Genomic DNA, 19,154 nt, shown 5'->3' on the forward strand with positions numbered 1-19,154 from the left:
TTGTATAAATGAATGAATGAAACCAAGCTTACTTAAAAAGTCATCCTCATTCTGAGCACATTCATATGGTGTGTATGTATTCATAAGGATGGATTCTTTGTTGTTGTGAGTGACGTGTATTGCAATACACCAGTCTTCACAAAGTCTGATCACTTTAATCAGTGGCTCAAGTTGTTTCCTCCACAGAATAGCCACACCCCCTGGTATCCTCCCCCTAACTACTGATGTGCTGAGGTCGTTGGTAGACTCCCCAGCGCCATAGAAGTCAGAGTTCAGAGTGTTCCCTTTTTTCCAGGTCCTGTTTAGAAATAAATGTCTCTTGAAGACACCAAATGTCACCCAATTTTCCATGAGTTTGTCTCCAACTCTGCGGCGAGCTTTTTCCGCTGCCCTCTGACCAAAGCGCAGGCCACGGCAGATGTATGAAGCAACACGTACTGCCATACGTGTTAAGGAAAAGCACCTGTGTGGCCCTTTTCTTCTTTCTGGTTGAAAATGAGTGTTAAGACTGGAACTGAGGGCTCCAGACCGTGTAGGTCTTCATCAGTTGGTGGATTCTTTATTCACAGAACTGGTTTTACTGGGTTTGCACATCATGTATTTAGGCTGTAATTGTTTTTTAATGGCATCTTTCATCAAAGGCGTTTCTTTTAGGAGATTTGAACTTCTTCTGTTTGGCAGAACTCTGTCATCTTGAAGGACAGAAGAACACGGGGACCTGCTTTGTCACCTTGTCTGTGTGTGGTATTGGGGCCAGTATGGGGGTTTTCTGCTTTTATTTTGGTTATTTTTTACATCCGGTTGTCCTCTGATTTCAGGTGTCTTGATTTCTCCCCAGTGTTATTCTCCCTCAATGTCATCACCTGTTCTCCCGGTTGTGCGCACCTGTTGATTGTTTGCTTCATCACTCTTCATGTTTTATAATCTGCGTCTTCCTCACAATTGTTGCCGGATTGTTTTGTGTGTTTTCAGAGCTACGAGCATCTGGCAGTTTTTCGAGAAATTACATGTTTACTTGTTCACTGAATTTCCCAAGCTGGGATCAATAAAGTATCTTTATGTTTAGTTCCGAAATAAAAGGAACCCTTTTTCTGAGCTTTCTGCGTCCTGCATATTGTGTCCACACCGATCCTTACAGTCTGTGTTAATATCTGTTCTCCTGTCAGTCTGGTGAGCTTTTTGAGCCTCTGGTAAATATAATTTAAGCAGCTGTTATTTCGTTTAGGGAGGGCCTCAAACCACAGGCTCAACAAGGAAAAAGTAAGAACCTGCAGCAGTGCACATCTGTACAGATGCTTTCATCCAAAGTGTCAAAGGAAAAACTGGGGCATGGAAACGGGTGTTCAGGTTCACAGAAAGATGGGTCACTGTGTAGGAAAGAGTCAAAGGTGTAAACAGTGGTGGGATGTGTGATTAAATATATGGACCATCTGCAGAGATTCGATTCTGCAGCTGGTCGTCCTGTTGGACCATCATTCCAGGAAGCACTAAGCTACCAAGAGCCTGAAACCTAACAGACCCAGAAAGACTGACTTTTTAATGTTCTCCTTTTGGGTCAGCAGACCCCCCAAACATCTATGGGACAATGACTTAAGATCCCAGTTTTATGAATAAGCCACGTGACTGTTTGCAGGTCCAGATTCTGTTCAAGAGTTTATCTGTTGTCCACATAGAGGTGAGGAAGACTCCATTGTGTTGTACGACAGAGAGGGCAGAGTGTCCTCACCAGAAAGATGATCAGAACAACAATATATTTCATGGGTGGAGCTGAGAGATTTGATTTGGGGGGCAGTTAACTGAAGGTGAAGGGTTCAGTGTGGAGAGAAAAGTCATTAAAATAAAATTATAAATTTGACAAATATCAGGACCAAGCTGCACGGTGGCGCAGTGGTTGGCGCTCTTGTCTCACAGCAAGAAGGCCCCCGATTCAAGTCCCGGCTGGGGGACATGAAAAACACAACAACAATGGGGGACCTTTCTGTGTGGAGTTTGCATGTTCTTCCCGTGTACGCGTGGGTTTTCCCCGGCGTCTCCGGCTTCCTCCCACCGTCCACAAACATGCTACATAGGTTAATTGGCAACTCTAAATCGTCCATAGGTGTGAGAGTGCATGGATGTGTGATTGTGGACATTCTACCCTGCGACAGACTGGCGACCTGTCCAGGGCATCCAAGTGGCCGGGATAGGCTCCAGCAGCCCCGTGACCCCAAAAAGGAACAAACGGTATAGAAAATGAATGAATGAAAAAAATCAGGACCAAGCTCCATAAAGGCCAGATGGGCAGAGGCCTTCAAACTATTTCACCTGCACCACTACTGTAACTGCAGTAACCACGGTAACCATGCTCCTGTCTAACCATTTTGAGACGTCGTATTTTCATGAGCTCATGTTGGAAAAGAGTGTAAAACATGTCTGTTCAAACTATTGTCATCAACCATCAGTTTTTTTAGGAATAAAAGAAGTCAAAGTTCTGTATTTTTATTCTCTTCCAATTTCAAACAGATTGTTTGTTCCCGATAGTATCACTGTCATCATGTAAACCACTGTCCTTCCTCTCGTTGCTCCTGCCTGTGCGTTAGATGGCAGTGTCCCAGAAGACAGTGGTTGTGTGTCCAGCAGCAGTGGGTGGAGCTGTGTACGGGGGGGGCTGCTTCCTCTTCCAGCTGGGTAGGATGGGCATACTGTCCTGTTTGCACAGGTTCTTTTCTGGTCGCTGTCGAGCTTTTATCTCCTGACACAAAACCCTCTTCTTTTCGATCATCTCCATCATGGTTGCATCACCACTGAGCCACGGCATCTGCAGGAAGAGAACCGCTGAGCGTCAGCAATGGGAGGACAACATGTCTCTGTGAAGAAGTCCATGAGCCGTCCCGCCTAATTAAACTTGATCCAGCCTAAAAAAGCTAAACTCAGCTTCATTCATCTTCGTCCCACATGGCTGAGCCTAACCAGTAGAAACACAACACTTTAGTTTTTGCTTCCATTTGCCATGAGATGAACTCAAAGATCTGAGACATTTCTCATGGAACACCTGACCATCTATCGTGGCACACCTGACTATGTATCATGGCACACCTGACCATTTCTCATGGAACACCTGACTATCTATCGTGGCACACCTGACTATGTATCATGGCACACCTGACCATTTCTTGTGGACACCAGTGTAGTGCAGCACAGTGGCTTAAAAACATAGATCTAAACAGGCATCAAGTTGCACACAAAAAAGAGATTTGTACAAATTTATGACTCATTTTGCTGGTCAATCTGTTCTAATACTTACCTATGGTCATGAGCCCTGGACCATGATCCAAAAATAGGTCCAATGCTGAAATGAGCTTCCTCTGTAGGATGGCTGGGCTTTCTATATTTAGGGGGTGGAGCCTGGTCACCCAGAGATAGCTCGGAGTGCAGCCACTGCTCCTCCACATACAGAGGAGTCAGGTAAGGTAGCTCGGTGTCTAGTCAGGATGACTCCTGGCATCCTTCTTGTTGAGGTGTTCTGGTCGTATCCCAAGGGCATCTCTCTGTTGGCTGGGGAATGCCCTGGGGTCCCCCTGGAGGAGCTGGAGGAAGTGGTCGGGGCATCTTTAGTTTGGACTGCTGCCCCTGTGACCTGGTCCCAGATTAGATGTATTGTTATGGCTTTGGTTGCATTTGTTTGTCTTTATTTCTTTTTCAGAATAGGAACTTTTTATTCATTTTTTTTTATCTTTGTGTGTCTGGTAAATTGTTTTCAGGTGTGGTGCTGCTCAGAACCCCTGTGTGGTGTTGGGCTGCTTGTCTGGGGCTAAAGGGGCTCTCTGGTGGGTGGGGCTTGTGTTAGAACCCCTGGCATGGTGGGACGTTTGTTCTCTGGCTTTGGAGGCTCCCGTGGTGATCCTTCTGGCCCTGGTCAGAGTGGCTGACATTGGGATTCCAGCGAGCGTTTTCTGTCAATGTTCTATTCTGTGTGGGTGTCTGGGGGGCTATGGCTGCCACTGCTGCTTTGGCGAGGGTCTTGGTGGGGTTGACCGGCTGCTCCACCTCTTTTTACATTCTCAACCGTGAACCGTTTGTTGTACAGAAGTTGCAATTATCATGGAACGACCCTTGGGTAGCAATAGAGAGAAATATTTTCTACTCGATGCGCAGTAAATACAAAGGAAAAAGGGAAAATTGTGTTTGAGCAAAAGAAACACTTTTGGTTAAAGTTTCTCAACTACAGAACTTTCTGAGGTTCTGTGAAGAATAGTTAGAAACTGCCTTTTACTTTTATTACACTAATGGTTTAAACTTAATTCACTGAGCATGTATTGTCATCTCAAAATTATATTACATTTGAAGAAAGCACAGCCAAACTATTGTTCTAACAGTTTCTTCCCATCCTCCCTCTTTTCTGTGCATGTTTTCTGCTGAGCAGGCCTCAGACTTATCTTCACTTTAGCCTTGGAGGTTCTCTCCAGCAGTAACCTGTGGGCGTGATTTTCACACGAAGATCCTCAGACCATCTTCTGAATATGCTAATGCAGGGTTTTTATACCAAAGCCCATCCCTGAGCTCGTTGGTTCGGACTTTGAATGCACCATGTTCATGTCTGTCCCCTTCGTGTTTGGACGAAGTAAAACCTCCACAAAAGCTAAGTTTTGTCTCTGAGTCATTATTCATTATTTCTGTGTGTAAGAAACTGACGGGGTAACGAACTAAAATTTAATACAGTCCTTTCTAGAAAATCCAGTTTCTTCACATTTGGTCCTTCGAGCTGGCCGGCACGCCTTGGACATCGCTGGAACCCCTGGGGGGGGTTGCCCGAAAACCGAGCTCGGTCTGAGATCACAGCCTCAGCATTGAAACATCCGCCTTCAGGATCGGCGGCCCTCGCCCTTGGGTCCGGTGGTGCCCCCGGCGGCGTCGGACCCTCAGCAAATAACGAGGTTCATTGCTTGAAGTGAGTACGCCACACAGAAAGTCTGTCCTCTCTTTACTTGTTAGGGCCTTATGTTGACTGTGTCTGTGTCTTTGTGTGTGCGTGCATCAATGTTGGGGGAAGAATAGAGAAACGGCTGCAGTCCGCTGCGCGAGCACGCTGAACAGAGCACTGCTTGCAGGCCCTGCTTGCAGGCAAGGTGCTGCGCGTGCACGAGTCATCTTGCGCAGACGGGACAAGTGTGGTTCGGTACGCGAGACCGTCATTGTAGCCGCCTTCCTTCCGCGGAGGAATGGCAGAATAGGGATGGAAGTGTAGGCATAAGTGTAGGGAAATAAGTCCTCCAGGGAAGGAGAAGAAGTGTAGGGACGTCAGTGTAGGCCGGAAGTGTAGGCATAAGTGTAGGTGCAGCCGCGGCGAGTGAAGCCGAAGAAATAGAGCCTTGGGATGGCTGAGTATGATTTTTGAGACGAAACGGAGCTCCGGGGAAAATGTGTGTGTGTAACGCTTGTATGTCTCTCTGTCTGTGTCTGAGTATGCCTTTTTTCGACAGCCCCTGTGGTGTGTGCTCGCTTTGATTAATGCATCGTTCTAAAACAAAATAGTGACTCAGTTGACAAATAATTAGGTTTCTTTTCTGATTCTCCAAGCTTTTTCTGCTGATTAGATTCAGCGCTGGAGAATCCATAAAAAGGGTTACTTGGGTGGGAACTCTGGTTTGTGATTGAAATTGACAACGTTGTAGCTGATCGTCGATCAAAAACCTCAAAAAGATGGGTGGGACTCATTCGCAAAATCTAACAAAGACAGTAAGAAGGCACATTGCTCAGGTCCAGAAAACTTTTCATAAAGTTTGGAAGTATGTGGAAAGTCAGGATCAGACATAAATCAAGTATTTGGATAAATGGGTTAAATATTATGGATTTCATAGAAAGTTGAGCAGATCAGAGTGCAGGACAGAGTAGAAGGAGGGGGAAGCAGCTTCTCAGATCAGAGTGCGCGTGCCCGAGCCTGCAGACAGGCTGATGAGGACTCGCAGAAAGGAGGGGTGATTTCTCCGTTGTAAGCAGGTGTAACAGCTTTCTCTGCTCTCCGAATAAACTAGGACGTGTTTTAGTGTGTATTTTAGTGTTTAGGACATGGACAAGGGTAGATGTTCAGAAAAAGCTATAGACAGTATCATTTCTTACAAAGCAGACGTGAATCAGTATGTGCAGGACACACCTCCCACTTGAATAAACATGCCGATTTCCCTTTTTTTAGTTCACTTTCCCCTGCTCATAAAAAGTTTGATTGCAGCCTTCTGACCCCACTGATCAGGTCCCTGCATTTCTGCTTGTAAATCAGGATTGACCCCTTAAAAGCATTCCTGAGGATCTCTGGTTCACTAACTCGCCTTACTTTTTTTTTTTTTTTAATGGACATGTCTGCTACTCTTTTTTAAGTTTCAACTCTCAGGGCAATAAGTGCGGTAAAACTAAACTCAAGCTGGCCCAAGCACAGGTTAAAATTTTGGGACATTTAGTTTCTGTTTCTAGCAAAATTATTTCTCTCCCTGGACCTCACCACCTTATCTGATCAGCCCCCCACCTCTGCTTGCGCGGCTGATAGTTGAAACAATGTCACCTGTGATTCTCTTGTGCCAATTCTCCAGAATCACATGCAGTATGCTCCACTCCCTTCCGTTCAAACTTTCCCATTAGTCAAACTGTTATCAGCCTGTTCATGCTGCTGTTAAAATGAGACGCAGTTCTTGTCTGTTTCACTTTCAATGTGTTTTTTCGCAATTTTTATTTTTTTATTTTTATTTATTTATTTATTTATTTTTTTCCTGATTTTTTTCTACTCTCATGCCTGGCTCTACTGACACCATTGATGATTTACATGATTGTTTGAAGAAAGCTGTGAGAACACAGGAACGCATCGAGTCTGCCTCCAGCTCTCTCCTCCCCACAGACTCTGCATCCCGACCAGAAGACCCCTGTCGGTGACCTGCTTTACTCGAAGGCCATTCAACGGACTGATTGGTCACACCTGAGGTGGACAGGACCCTTCAAGGTTCTCCTCGCTATGCCAACCGCAGTACGAATTGCTGACTGACCCTCCTGGATTCACGTAAGCCACTGTAAATTGCTGAGAGCCTACGAGACTGACATTTTGAGACACATCCCTGGTTGAAGTCCAACTACGAAGCCGCTGCAGTGTGACACTACTCCTGGCGAGGGGCGCTCCCTGGAGTGTTTCCTCTAGCACTGCTCTCTTCCAGCTACAGTGAGCTTCGAACCAGCTAACACGGGTCCAGCTGTTCCTCGTGGTTTCATCTTGTACTTTTATTCCCTCTTCCTCTGGAGATCTCACTCACATCATCAGTGAGGTCAAGGCCCTTAAATCGCACATTTCTTCTCAGATGACTGATGCCTACTGGTCTGGGTCCCCACTTTATTGGTTTACTTCTGGTGGAGTGTACTGATAAAACTAGTCACTCCGGTCCTCTGTGTGTTGTTTTTCTTTTTTCTTTTCGTCACCTGTTTGATTCCATGTGTCAAATGAATGATGGCTGTCAGGCCTCTATCGACTCTATCAGCATTATGCCAACAATTCACCTGGTTCGCATCCGCTCGTGGTTGAAACTGGTCTTTACAGATTTATTTTATTGTTTTTCTTTTGTTCGATTTGAATTTTTTTATTTTCTTTATTTCTCAATTTGTTTCTTGTTCTATGTAACTTTAATTAATGAAATTGTGCCGAGGTTTGGACTGGTGATGCATGCGTATCCTTAGTGATGGCTGCTGAGGGGCACAGAGTCGTTGATGAGTTTTGCCCTCCCTGATCGCTCACTGAATGTTTCACACAGATGGTATAAGTTCAGCCCTGGAGGTTTTCGCATCAACACTCATGTATCACCTACCACCTCTGATGCTCATTTATTCACGCTGATTTTATGTTTTCTTTTGTATTTACATGTACTTCTACACTTTTGTTTTCGATGCAGAGCCGATATGCTGCCTATACTGAAAATCTTTGTGAATTGGTATTTGGTTGATGATGACAGGAGTTCTGCTGACTATCCATGTATAATTTTGATATGACAAACAGGGGGGTATGTTAGGAATAGTTAGAAACTGCCTTTTACTTTTATTACACTAATGGTTTAAACTTAATTCACTGAGCATGTATTGTCATCTCAAAATTATATTACATTTGAAGAAAGCACAGCCAAGCTATTGTTCTAACAGTTTCTTCCCATACTCCCTCTTTTCTGTGCATGTTTTCTGCTGAGCAGGCCTCAGACTTATCTTCACTTTAGCCTTGGAGCTTCTCTCCAGCAGTAACCTGTGGGCGTGATTTTCACACGAAGATCCTCAGACCATCTTCTGAATATGCTAATGCAGGGTTTTTATACCAAAGCCCATCCCTGAGCTCGTTGGTTCGGACTTTGAATGCACCATGTTCATGTCTGTCCCCTTCGTGTTTGGACGAAGTAAAACCTCCACAAAAGCTAAGTTTTGTCTCTGAGTCATTATTCATTATTTCTGTGTGTAAGAAACTGACGGGGTAACGAACTAAAATTTAATACAGTCCTTTCTAGAAAATCCAGTTTCTTCACAGGTTCCCTTTGAAACGTTGGGGAAAACTTGTTTAGGAGGCAATTTCAATGAAACGAAAGTAAGAACTGACAAAATGTACTCACGCACTCCTTCACTTAGAGTGGTAAACAAAGACACGCAACTGCAACACAAAAGCACAGGCCCAAATAAACAAACAAACAAACAAACAAATGAACACAAACAAACATCCAGACAAACAACTTGGTAACAGGATGGGGTTTATTTTCTCATCTCTCTGCCATTTTACTATTGTTTACATTGTTGTTGTTTATGTTAGTAGAAACTTTGCAGATGATGCCTTAATGTACATACAATCCAAAGTCAATATAGACTAAAACATTATTTGTTAAAACAAATTGACACACATATTAAAGAAATCTAGAAAATCTGCAATGAATGTTTTAACAGATATTTTCATTTTAATATTGAGAGCAGCTTTCTAAGAGGTACCAGACTGTTTTCAGACCAGGGGGGTATTCCAGGAAGCATGTTTAAACTAGCCTGACTTTGAGCCTGAACTCTGGCTGAAATCCGCCTGAACTTGCTTACTCTGGGTATGTCGGTTCCAAAAGACCGGATATGAGTTGGCGTAATTACGCTCGACTTGGTAACCCTGGGTTAACGCACGGTACATAAAGACATTCTCAATAGATCGCCGATTTCTGGAGTCACCATGGAAACGCGTGGAGAAAAAAAAAAGAAAGAGCTGTACTTAAGTGAGACGGAGTCTGAGATTTTAATGACAGCGGAAAAAAATTACAAGTCCATCAAAAAAGTAACATGGCTGAAAAATAATTTAAATAATTTTGTTAAATTAATTCAAACTCAATAATTGTTTATACAACTCAAATTTACGTATTTATCTAACTAAATGTCACATTACTCCATTAATCTTTTTTCCATCTTAATTACTTATATTTCTTGAACTTTCATATGTCTAAGTTTGAGCCGGCAGATATGCTCATTTTTATAACAATAAAAAGAACGGAAAAAAATGCACATAGTGCAAAAATTCATTAAAGAATATTCCGTCACTATCATAACATGTTAGGGTGGTAGGGGTGCTATATAAACTCATCATCTTCTCCTCCCTCTCACTCATGGTGCAGAGACGTAAGCATAGTAGGACAAAATAGCTCGGCAAAACACGGTGAAACACAGTAAAACAGCTATACAACTAAACACATTTTGTAAAAAACCCACACTTAAACCCAAATCCGTCCAGACAGGCAAAGGGAATGATATCCCAGAATCCCTTGCGGTGCCGATCTAACGGCAGCACCAAAGTCACACCTACTTAATTGAATTAATTTGAACGAAAGGAGAATAATTGTCTGAAAACTACGTGTTATTTTTAAGGTGACCTAACAAAAAAAATGATTTATCTTAACTGAAGCAAATAATTAAGTTAGATCAAAGTAAAAAAGTTTCTCTTTCCAACATCCATATGTGGTCTTATCACCCTCTCACGGTGGAAAAAGTATTATCTGAGCTTCTTCATCCACTAAATCATCTTCAAATGGACACGCCATGCTGCTTCACCTCTCTGTAAACAAACTAAGCTTCAACTAAACCTGCTCCAGACCAGGTTATGTTCAGAGCATGAGTTGCTATAGCAACCTGACCTACCCTGAAACATACCTCCATTTCTGGAACCAAATGCTGAGGTTATCAACTTCCTTAGCCTCAAACTTATCGTGGGAGCTAGCATAACCTGCTTTCTGGAGTACTCCCCAGAACCAGAAGAAGTGATAGAAATATTATATCAAATGATCATCTTTGACCGAAATTTAGAGCCAGTTCATGGAGTTCTAGTTCCAAATGAGAAGTGAGATGTGAACCGAATGGCGAACTTTAGTTGAACCAATGTCTTTAGGTTGGGGTTAGTGGTCTCAGAGATGCTGCTGTTGCCTTTTAAATGAGCAGGTTTATTTTCAATGTGTATAAAGTTGGGAAGGAAATGTAAATGAAACGTCATGCAGTGTTTTCTCTGTACATCGCAGTTCACCTTTCATTTCTCTGTTTCATGTTTTCTTTCAGCATCACTTTGCATGCTTTTTTGTTACAGCGCACTGTGTTCTGCATCCTGATTGGCTGTTGATCTCGTCAGCTAATCTCTTCCCTGTAGAGACGTGATACTTTCAGTTTGCCACATTTACAAAAATCTTCATTAATATCAGATTTTTGTTTTCATTCTTGACATATTTCTCTATCAAGGTTTGAAGTTCGAGAGTCTAAACAAGAGAGAAGTGTGAATATTATCATGTCTGACAAAAGTGGATAAACTGTTTAGTGAGAAGTTTGCTGCCTTAAAACATCTGTAATGCTACTTTGCAGATTTTGCAGGTTATTTTTAGAATGTAGCCCCTGCGATTAACAAAGAAACCCTGTGGAGTAATTCTTTCCCAACAAGGAATTAATGTTAGTTTTGACTGAAATGACAGGCTGGGTAAATTGCAGGTGAGTAGTTAAATGCTGGTGGGTGTGGCTATACTGTTATTCACAGGTTGTATCTTTTTCAGTGGTGCCATTGCTCCAATGGGGTTTCAAACTTGAGGCCCGATGTCTGTTATAAATCAGAGAAGTCACTGTTAGCACTGTTTAAGGCCAGCAATTTGCATGCAACTTTCTATACACTTAATCAGACTCTTAGAGTTTGAATTAGTTCATTGCTGATTGGACAGAACCACCAGGGGAGGCCACCTCAACTGTGTATTAACATTTATTTGATGTTCAAGAAACGTTTTTGAAGGAAATCTTTTTCCTCCATTTCTTTTATTTTCCTCAGCATCCAGCAACCCTATGGAGGAAGCTCATTTCAGCCGCTTGTATTCGGGACCTAATTCTTTCCGTCATGACTCAGAGCTCATAACCATAAAGGTGAGCATTGGAATGATCAACTGGTAAAATTAGAGCTTTGCGTTCTGACTTAACTTCTCTTCATCACAATGGACTGACGCATTACTCTACTAGCCACCCACCCAGAGAGGAGAAAATACCTTTCTCTAGTCAAGAACCATGGTCCTAGACTGGTGGGCAAACCCTCATACTATCCCCTTCACTTTTGGCTGAAACCATTCCAATGCATGCTAGAGGTACTGGCTTGATGGAGCCAACAGAACAACATCATCTGCAAAGAGTAAAGAGGATATCCTGTGGGCAATAAACAAGACCCCTGCGGCCCCCAACTGTTTCCTGAAATCCTGTCCATAAAGACTACGAACAGAACCTTTGATGAAGGGCAGCCCCGCCGGTGTCCAAGGCAAAATCTGAATTGCCTCCCTACCCCTCTGGCTTCTCCCTATTGCTCTAATTGTAGGGACATTTTAAGCTTTTAAAAGACTGTAGCGACATAGGGCTGGTGGTCCCTCTGTTGGTTGGGTGATCTAATCTGACATGGAGGAAAACAAATTTCTTCACGTAGGTGTGCTCTGAAGCACAAAAGTTTACATTTAAATGTAAGTAATGACGTTTTGTTTTTGCATGACATTTTAAGGTTAGAGAACCGTTGGCTACGGGTTAACGTAGATGACCTGTGGCTATTGATGACGTCATCGAGCGGTAGTAATGTCCCAATCTGAAGACGCTATTTTCTCCACATCTCTTTGGTTGGAGGGATAAAAGTAGGGGTAGGGACTGCAATTCGGATTTTGGCCCGACATGAACAGGTCTGACTTACTGCCGGCTAAGCAAACCAAGCTTCTCCTTTTAGTTGTCCCTCTTTCTCATTCCCCTCTGGGTAAGCGGGAGTGATTCCAGATTCCAGTTGGCTCGTCCGTGCTCTTGTACTTAGCCGTGGACCTCGCCTCTGCCTCATCTGGCACCCCCAGCCGTCCCCCAGTTCTATCTGGATGAACCCCATCTGCTGGACTATTTAAACATGTAGTTGTAGAGTTGAATAAGCTAGTTCTTCTCCAAGAGTTCTTGTCCATCGCCTGTCTGTCCTGGGGAAGGATCCCTCCTTCATGTGGACACCCCTGAGGATTCTTCTTTTTTCCTGGAATCTGTTTTTTTAGAAGTTTTTCCTTACCCGAAAGGAGGGTCTATTGGCAGAGATGTCCAGTTTGGTTTACTCTGTTTTAGTTTAGTTTAGCATTTACCTATTGAATTGTATAACAGATTTTGTGTTTATTACACAATTGCTGGTAGGAAGACCACAGAGACTATTGTTGTAATATTGGGCTATATATGTAAAATGGAATTGAATTGAATACTCCAGTTACTGGACTAGAATACGGCTACCCCGACCCCATACTCACAGAGCCCCCTTAACAAGACACCATGGGGACACAATCAAATGCCTTCACCAAATCCCCAAAACACACTGACTGGATGAGCAAACTTCCACAAACCCTCCAGCAAAAGAGGTTGAAGAGCTTGTCCACGGTTCCACGACCAAGACAGAAATCGCATTGCTGTCTCTGAATCTGATGCCCATTTATTACATTAAATCTGTATTGTTGTACTATTGAAAAGACTTTCTCAGGGAGGCTGAAGAGTGTAATTCTCTGGAACACATCCTCCGGTCTCTCTTCTTAAAAAGGGTAACCCCCATCCCTGTCTTCTAATTCATTGATATTTTTTCCAAACTACCAAGCAATGTTGCAAAGAGATGTTAACAAAGACAGTTTCATGTAATCCAGAGACTTGAAGTACTTGGGGTGAACGTCCTCCACCCACAGTACCTTGCCACCGACGTACTCGTGGCACGTTTGACTTTCTTCGGGACTTCAAAGATTTGGGGCTCCACCCCAGAGACACCAATCTCTGCTTCCTCTACAGCTCTTCCCCCGCTCTGAAAACTAGGTAGACAACTCCATCCCCCTTCTAAAGCTGGATGGTTTGGCAAAACCTTTTCAGAGCTGACCACCCGTCCTTCTTCATGGCCCTACTTAACTCCTCCCAGAAATGTTTGCCTCCACAACTCCCTGGGTCACAGGTCACTTGGACTGGCAGTACCTGTAAGCTGCCTTAGGAGATCCACAGGCATGACAACCACGCTCAGTAGGACTTCTTCAACTTGACAGCATCCCTTACTTTAGTGTCCTCCACTGGGTTTGAACAACGGCAATGTGACAGGCACCAGGGACCTTATGGCTACAGCTCAGGACAGTTGAAAGACAACAGAGGTGGACAACATGGTCCACTCTAACTCAATGCAGCCTCCCTCTGTACCTGTCTAAAGTTCTCCCGGATGTGGAAGTTAAAAATTCCCCTGACAAAGGACTTAGCCTACAATTCCCAGCAAACCCTCACAGTACGTTTGGGTCTGCCAGGTCTTTATGGCCTTCCTTCCCGCCAGCAGATCCATGTCACCACCAGGTACTGAAGTCGTAAGACAGGCCTCTTCTGTGTTCATGTTCAAATCTAGACTTAAAACATTTCTGTTTAGCCGTGTATATGACTGAAAGGTCCTATCTGCACTTTTCTTTCCTTTCCTTCCTTTATTTTTTAAATCAAATTTTTTTTCTTTTTTTTTTAAAGTAAATTTTACGTTGATTATTTCTATGATGTATTGTGATTTTAATGCATTTATCTGTTTTGTGAAGCACCTTGAATTACTTTGTGTACGAATTGTGCTACACAAATAAACTTGCCTTGCCTTGCCTTGCCTTACTGATCAGTTGATCGTGCTGTTCCTCCCTTTACTTGAGTGTTTTGGGTGAAATTCTGTAAATACTTATTTTTATTTCAGTTGGGTCAATTCAGTTAAGGACTTCAGATTCCGCTTGACTTGGTCACACGGCCTTGATACTTTTTCAGCAATCCATCAGCCTTCCAGTGTTCCATGTTGACAAAAATGGGTATGAGCTCCCCCTTTACCTTGAGTCTTTCCCTAGCTAATAGTGTAGCCACATGGTGACTTACCTACAGAGAAGTACATACACTGGACTGTAATGGGGTTGGAGTTTATCAATGGAAGTCAGATGCTGGTGCAAGAGGTCCAAATTAAGATCAGGTTTGATTCCCTTTTTTTATTTTATTTTTTTTAACTGATTTTTGCTTGGATGCCTCAGACCAACGTCACTGTTAGTTTAGACATAGAGTAGTGCAAGAAGAGTGTTAGTATTGTTAGTGTTAATATGGGACTTTCCTGGTAAACATTCAGATTGTTAGTGAAACAGACTTCTGACTTAGCGTCAGAAAGAAGACGCAGGGTTCACATCTCTCCTTTCTGATGCTGTGGAACTTCTGTCTGTGCTGCTCTGCAAAGTTCAGTCCTGTGTGAATATTTTAAACAATCTTTATCAAAAACACAGACAAACACTCAGACAAGTAAATGAGACGTGTATTATTTTACCTGACTGAGTGCAGGATGCTGAGACTCATCGAGATGATGCTGTGGTGTCCCAAACGGTGACGGGACCACCGATGTCGATGCTGATCGGCCGAGTCTACAGACCACCTGAGATTCTGCAGATAAATCAAAGACTTTAACGTCAAAATTGATGCTCAGCTAAAGCAAACTAGGACAAAGGTGCAACACGGCCCCCATCCCCACTGCACTTAAAGGGGCCCCGCCCCTTCACGAACACTAACAGCATGATACTAACCATGATCTCTGGTCATTCAACAGCAACTTTGCTTCCTGGGACTGACCCTGCTGAGGTTTTCTCCTGGTTTAAAGGTGATGGACAGTTATAAAGTAGTGAATTATGTTAGAGTTCTGATTTGAATTCTTCTGATGCTCATTTTCAACCATCTTTTAGTTTAATGGAGAAAATGTCTTGGCATTTATTCCCGCACAGGCTGATGATGATGAGGTTTTTTATTTACAACAATGCCTTCAACATTAGTCATTGCAACCTTTTGTTTGAAAAAGAAAAAAAGCAGGAGCGAGGAGGTTCAATTTAAAATTGATTTAAAAAAACAAGACTAAAAAACCAATAAGATTTGAAAAAACCAAAACAAATTACAGCTTTTAAATAATCTGTTGTTAGATATCAGAAAGGCTAACGTTCTGCTGTTATGATTGTTTATCACAAACGGAAGCAAACAAGAACAACTGCAAGTCTGTCTTAAGTACTTTAACTGCTAACATATAAAGCTTGAAGTGAAAAATCTCTGTTTCTCTCAAAGAACTTGAAGCTCCTTCATCTAAAGCTACTTTCATCTCAAATTAAACCAAAGTTTATCCGTGTAGCACCTTTCCAACACGAAATACTCAAAGTGCTTTTACATGATGACATTTCAAAACAGAGGACAAAGCAAACAAATATGAAACTAAAAAACCGGCACAATAACAATCCCCCATCAGTGACGCCCCACCCAGGTTCACAGAGTCCACTACCACTGGACCCCCCAGATCCAGACAAAAACCCGGACTTGAGAGATCCCATGGCAGCGACCCCGCTCACTGGGAAGGGTCCATCACTGATGTGGAGGAAAGCTGGAATATGGAAGCATTTGTGAAGCATTCATAAAAATAAAAGTCAAAACCAGAAATGCTTTTTCATTTTCAAAATGTAACTGCATCAAATGACTAAAAATTCAAATGAAAGATCAATCCTTCAAAATGCCTTTTCATTTTCTATTTCAAAACCGCTTATTCTGTGTCGTAACTAAAAGGAAAATGCAAAGATGGGATTGCATTTGCATTTTAACATCCACCCTTCAGAAAGTGTAGCATAACTCAATCCCACTCAGCCTTTCTAGGGGGGGAGGTGGGGGGATGATGTCAGTGTGTGTTGGTCCAACCAGCAAACGCCCAAAGTACAGCATGGCAAAATCTGCTATAGCCGTTGACTATCTTCTAATGTGCTGTTATTAAGGGTCTGCTCGCTCATCACTTTTTCAATCCATGCGGTCAGTGCTATTTTCTTGGCAGCAAGGACTCAAAAGAAGGGTTAGCATATGGCTAATACGTGCTAAAAACATTAGCCGTGGAGGAACAGAACTCCAAAATGCTGCAATGAGCATCTTGGATGTAAATATGTGAGAATGACATCAGCCTTTATTTTGTCAGGACACCACTGGACACACAAATTCAAATGATGGTTTAGAGTTTCTCAGATCTGTGTAGCAGAACTTCCCCCTATCGGCGGTCCAGAGTTTCAGATCTCGGGGCTTGCCAGTCCGAAGACAAAGCTAGTTCGGGGGTACAATCATCAGGAGTGCAACACTGTCACAATCCTCTACCCCGGTGCTGAGAAAAGGCCACAAGCCTGGCCGCACTGCTCCTAGTCTGTCTGTGCCTCTGAGCAGCCGGACAGACGGACAGAGATAGCAGTGACGTCATCGCTCCGCCTCCCCTCTGCAAATGCTGAGTGGTATCGAGTTATGCTACACTTTCTGCAGGGTGTGAAAATGCAAATGCAATCCCCTCTTTGCATTTTTGTCTTAGTTATGACACAGAATAAGCGGTTTTTAAGTAGACAATGAAAAGGCATTTGAAGGATGATTGATTTGAGGATTGCTTTTTCAATTGAATTTTTAGTCATTTCATGCAACTACATTTTGAAAATGAAACAGCATTTCTGGTTTTGACTTTTATTTTTAATTATGCTACACAGATGCTTCCACACTTTCACACAGACAACAGCAATAAGCAAGCGCTTTCAAAGAAAAGTCTATGTAAACGCACACATATCAGCATTGATAGCGGCATGCAGTAGTGCAGCGGCTTCTCGTCCTTCCGGCACCAACAGCATTTTCTGTACTTTTTCAGATGATTCTGTGGTCAGGTTCAAAGATACTGCCATGTTAGGAAGCACAACAACAACAACAGTGAGCCCCGGACTCAGGACCCTACTAGTCAGGGTACAGCTCCTGAGGACACAGAAGTGGTGCAATGATATGCGCCGAACAGAAAGCAAGAGGAAACGGTGTGCTTGGAAATGAAAGAGGGCCAAACGGGGTCGAGCTAGTCTGATGGCTAACGCCGGGAGACCCCCGATCCCCTCTCTGTTCCTGGCCAATGTCCACTCCCTGGACAACAAGAGGGACCTGCTTTGACTGAGACTTGGGGCTTCCAGTGAGATGAGGAACTCTACGGTGATTTGTCTCATGGAAACCTGGCTGAACGACAACATGCCGGACCCAGCTTCAGTGGGCGGCTTCTGTTCCGGGTGGACAGCAACCAGCAGTCAGGAAAAGCCTACAGGGGTGGATTGTGTGTCTATATCAACAAAGGTTGGTGTACGGACTGCACATGGGTGAACAGCCACTTCTCAGAGGCGATAAACCACATGACTGTTAAATGCCAGCCACACTATCTGCCTCCTGAGTTTACGGCGGTTTGTCATTGCTGGTCCGCTAAGTGCTAATGCTAATGAAGCGTTAATGCAGCTCCACAGCAACATCCGCTTGCTCCAACATAAGCACCCGCAGGCATTTTACGTGGTTGCAGGAGACTTTAACCACGTGAACCTGACCACACTTTGCCCAAGTTCCACCAGCATATCACCATTCTAACACTGTGTCCCCACCAATACAAAGGATGTATCCAGAGCCGTCCCCCATGTCTATTTAGGCTTGTCTGACCACATTCCAAGCATGCTGGTCCCTGCTTACTGCCCTCAGAACTCGTATGAACATCACAGACTTCACAACAGCCTTTAATACAATCATCCACAGACCATCATCCAAAAACTACCTACACTTGGACTCAGCTCCACTCTGTGCAACTGGGTCCTGGACTTTTTTTTGTTTGTAAATTTATTTTAAACAATACATAAAAAAAACAATAAAAACAACAGAGAACAACAAAGGAAAATCTTATATAAATTATATACTAAAATAAGTGACATCAATATACAGTTTGAAATGAAGTAAGGAGAAGTTAAAACCTTTTTAATCCTCCCCCTAACAATATACCTTAAGTCTATACAGTATAATCTACATAAGCATAGGCATTACGTACCTTTCATTGTCATCAACATCTGCCCACATAATCACACACACACAAAGATCTACACACAAACACGTACAAGTAGACAGACCTACCAGATTTACCATTCCTATACTTTCCCTGTATTTCTTTCCACTGGGACCTCAACATGCAACCCCTTTCATCCTCACCAATAATAAACAATACACACAACACAGAAACGCATTCATATAAACGAGCACTACACAAACAACAACCTGTGGAACTCAATTAGACTTATCATTCTTCTTTATTACTATATTTACTGAAAACTATCATCTGGGGCCTCATTCATAAACGTTGCATACGCACAAAAGAAGGCGTACGCCACTCTCTACGCAATAGTTGAGATTTATAAAAAGCAAACCTGACGGGAAAATGTGCGGTCCTTCACGCTCTGACCCAGGCGTACGCACAAAAACGGGGGAAATGAGAAATGGCGACACCGTCGGCAGATGGAAGAAACACGTGAAAGTGACAGTGTGTGCCAAATCGTGCTGGCATGTGCCGTGCTACACAATGTGGCACAGCTTAAAAACGTGCCTCTACCCCCTGGCGCCGATTGCTGTGTTGGCCCCGACCCTGAACCCCATCCCCACGCATTTGAGCCAAATGCTGCTGCTGTGCGCCAGCGTTTAGAAGTGATGCGTCGCTTGTAAAGATCAACAAGAGGTGTGGAAAATATTATTTATTCAAGAATTCCCTCATCGTGCAGTTTAGTTCAGTCAGGGCAGTCTTGATTTCGCCCAACTCCTTGGCCACCTCTCTGATT

At 43.3% G+C, this 19,154-nt stretch overlaps 1 protein-coding gene and 1 long non-coding RNA gene across 5 annotated transcripts in view; one reads left to right on the top strand and one right to left on the bottom strand.

The window, feature by feature from the left end:
- Positions 1–2,462: 2,462 nt before the first annotated feature.
- The window catches only part of nyap2a (neuronal tyrosine-phosphorylated phosphoinositide-3-kinase adaptor 2a), a 51,389-nt gene continuing 34,697 nt past the window's right edge, over positions 2,463–19,154 (bottom strand). For 2 of the 4 annotated variants that reach the window (XM_078929834.1, XM_078929833.1), the window contains exons 6-7: positions 14,816–14,928; positions 2,463–2,797 (exon numbers count right to left, since the gene is read on the bottom strand). In XM_078929834.1, coding sequence (XP_078785960.1) covers positions 2,576–2,797; positions 14,816–14,928 — 335 coding nt within the window. In that variant the 3' untranslated portion in view covers positions 2,463–2,575. Of the gene's footprint in view, positions 2,798–13,975; positions 14,736–14,815; positions 14,929–19,154 lie in introns of those variants that run through there. The other 2 variants (XM_078929835.1, XM_078929836.1) reach the window with 2 other exon arrangements.
- On the top strand, positions 4,789–8,409 carry LOC144981649 (uncharacterized). The gene is made up of 2 exons (XR_013647222.1): positions 4,789–4,927; positions 6,846–8,409. It is a non-coding gene; the product is annotated as an uncharacterized LOC144981649 (long non-coding RNA).

This window comes from Oryzias latipes, chromosome 13 (genome assembly GCF_053564925.1).
Source record: "Oryzias latipes strain Hd-rR chromosome 13, Olatipes_Hd-rR_3.1".
In the NCBI taxonomy this organism is placed as follows: Eukaryota; Metazoa; Chordata; class Actinopteri; order Beloniformes; family Adrianichthyidae; genus Oryzias; species Oryzias latipes.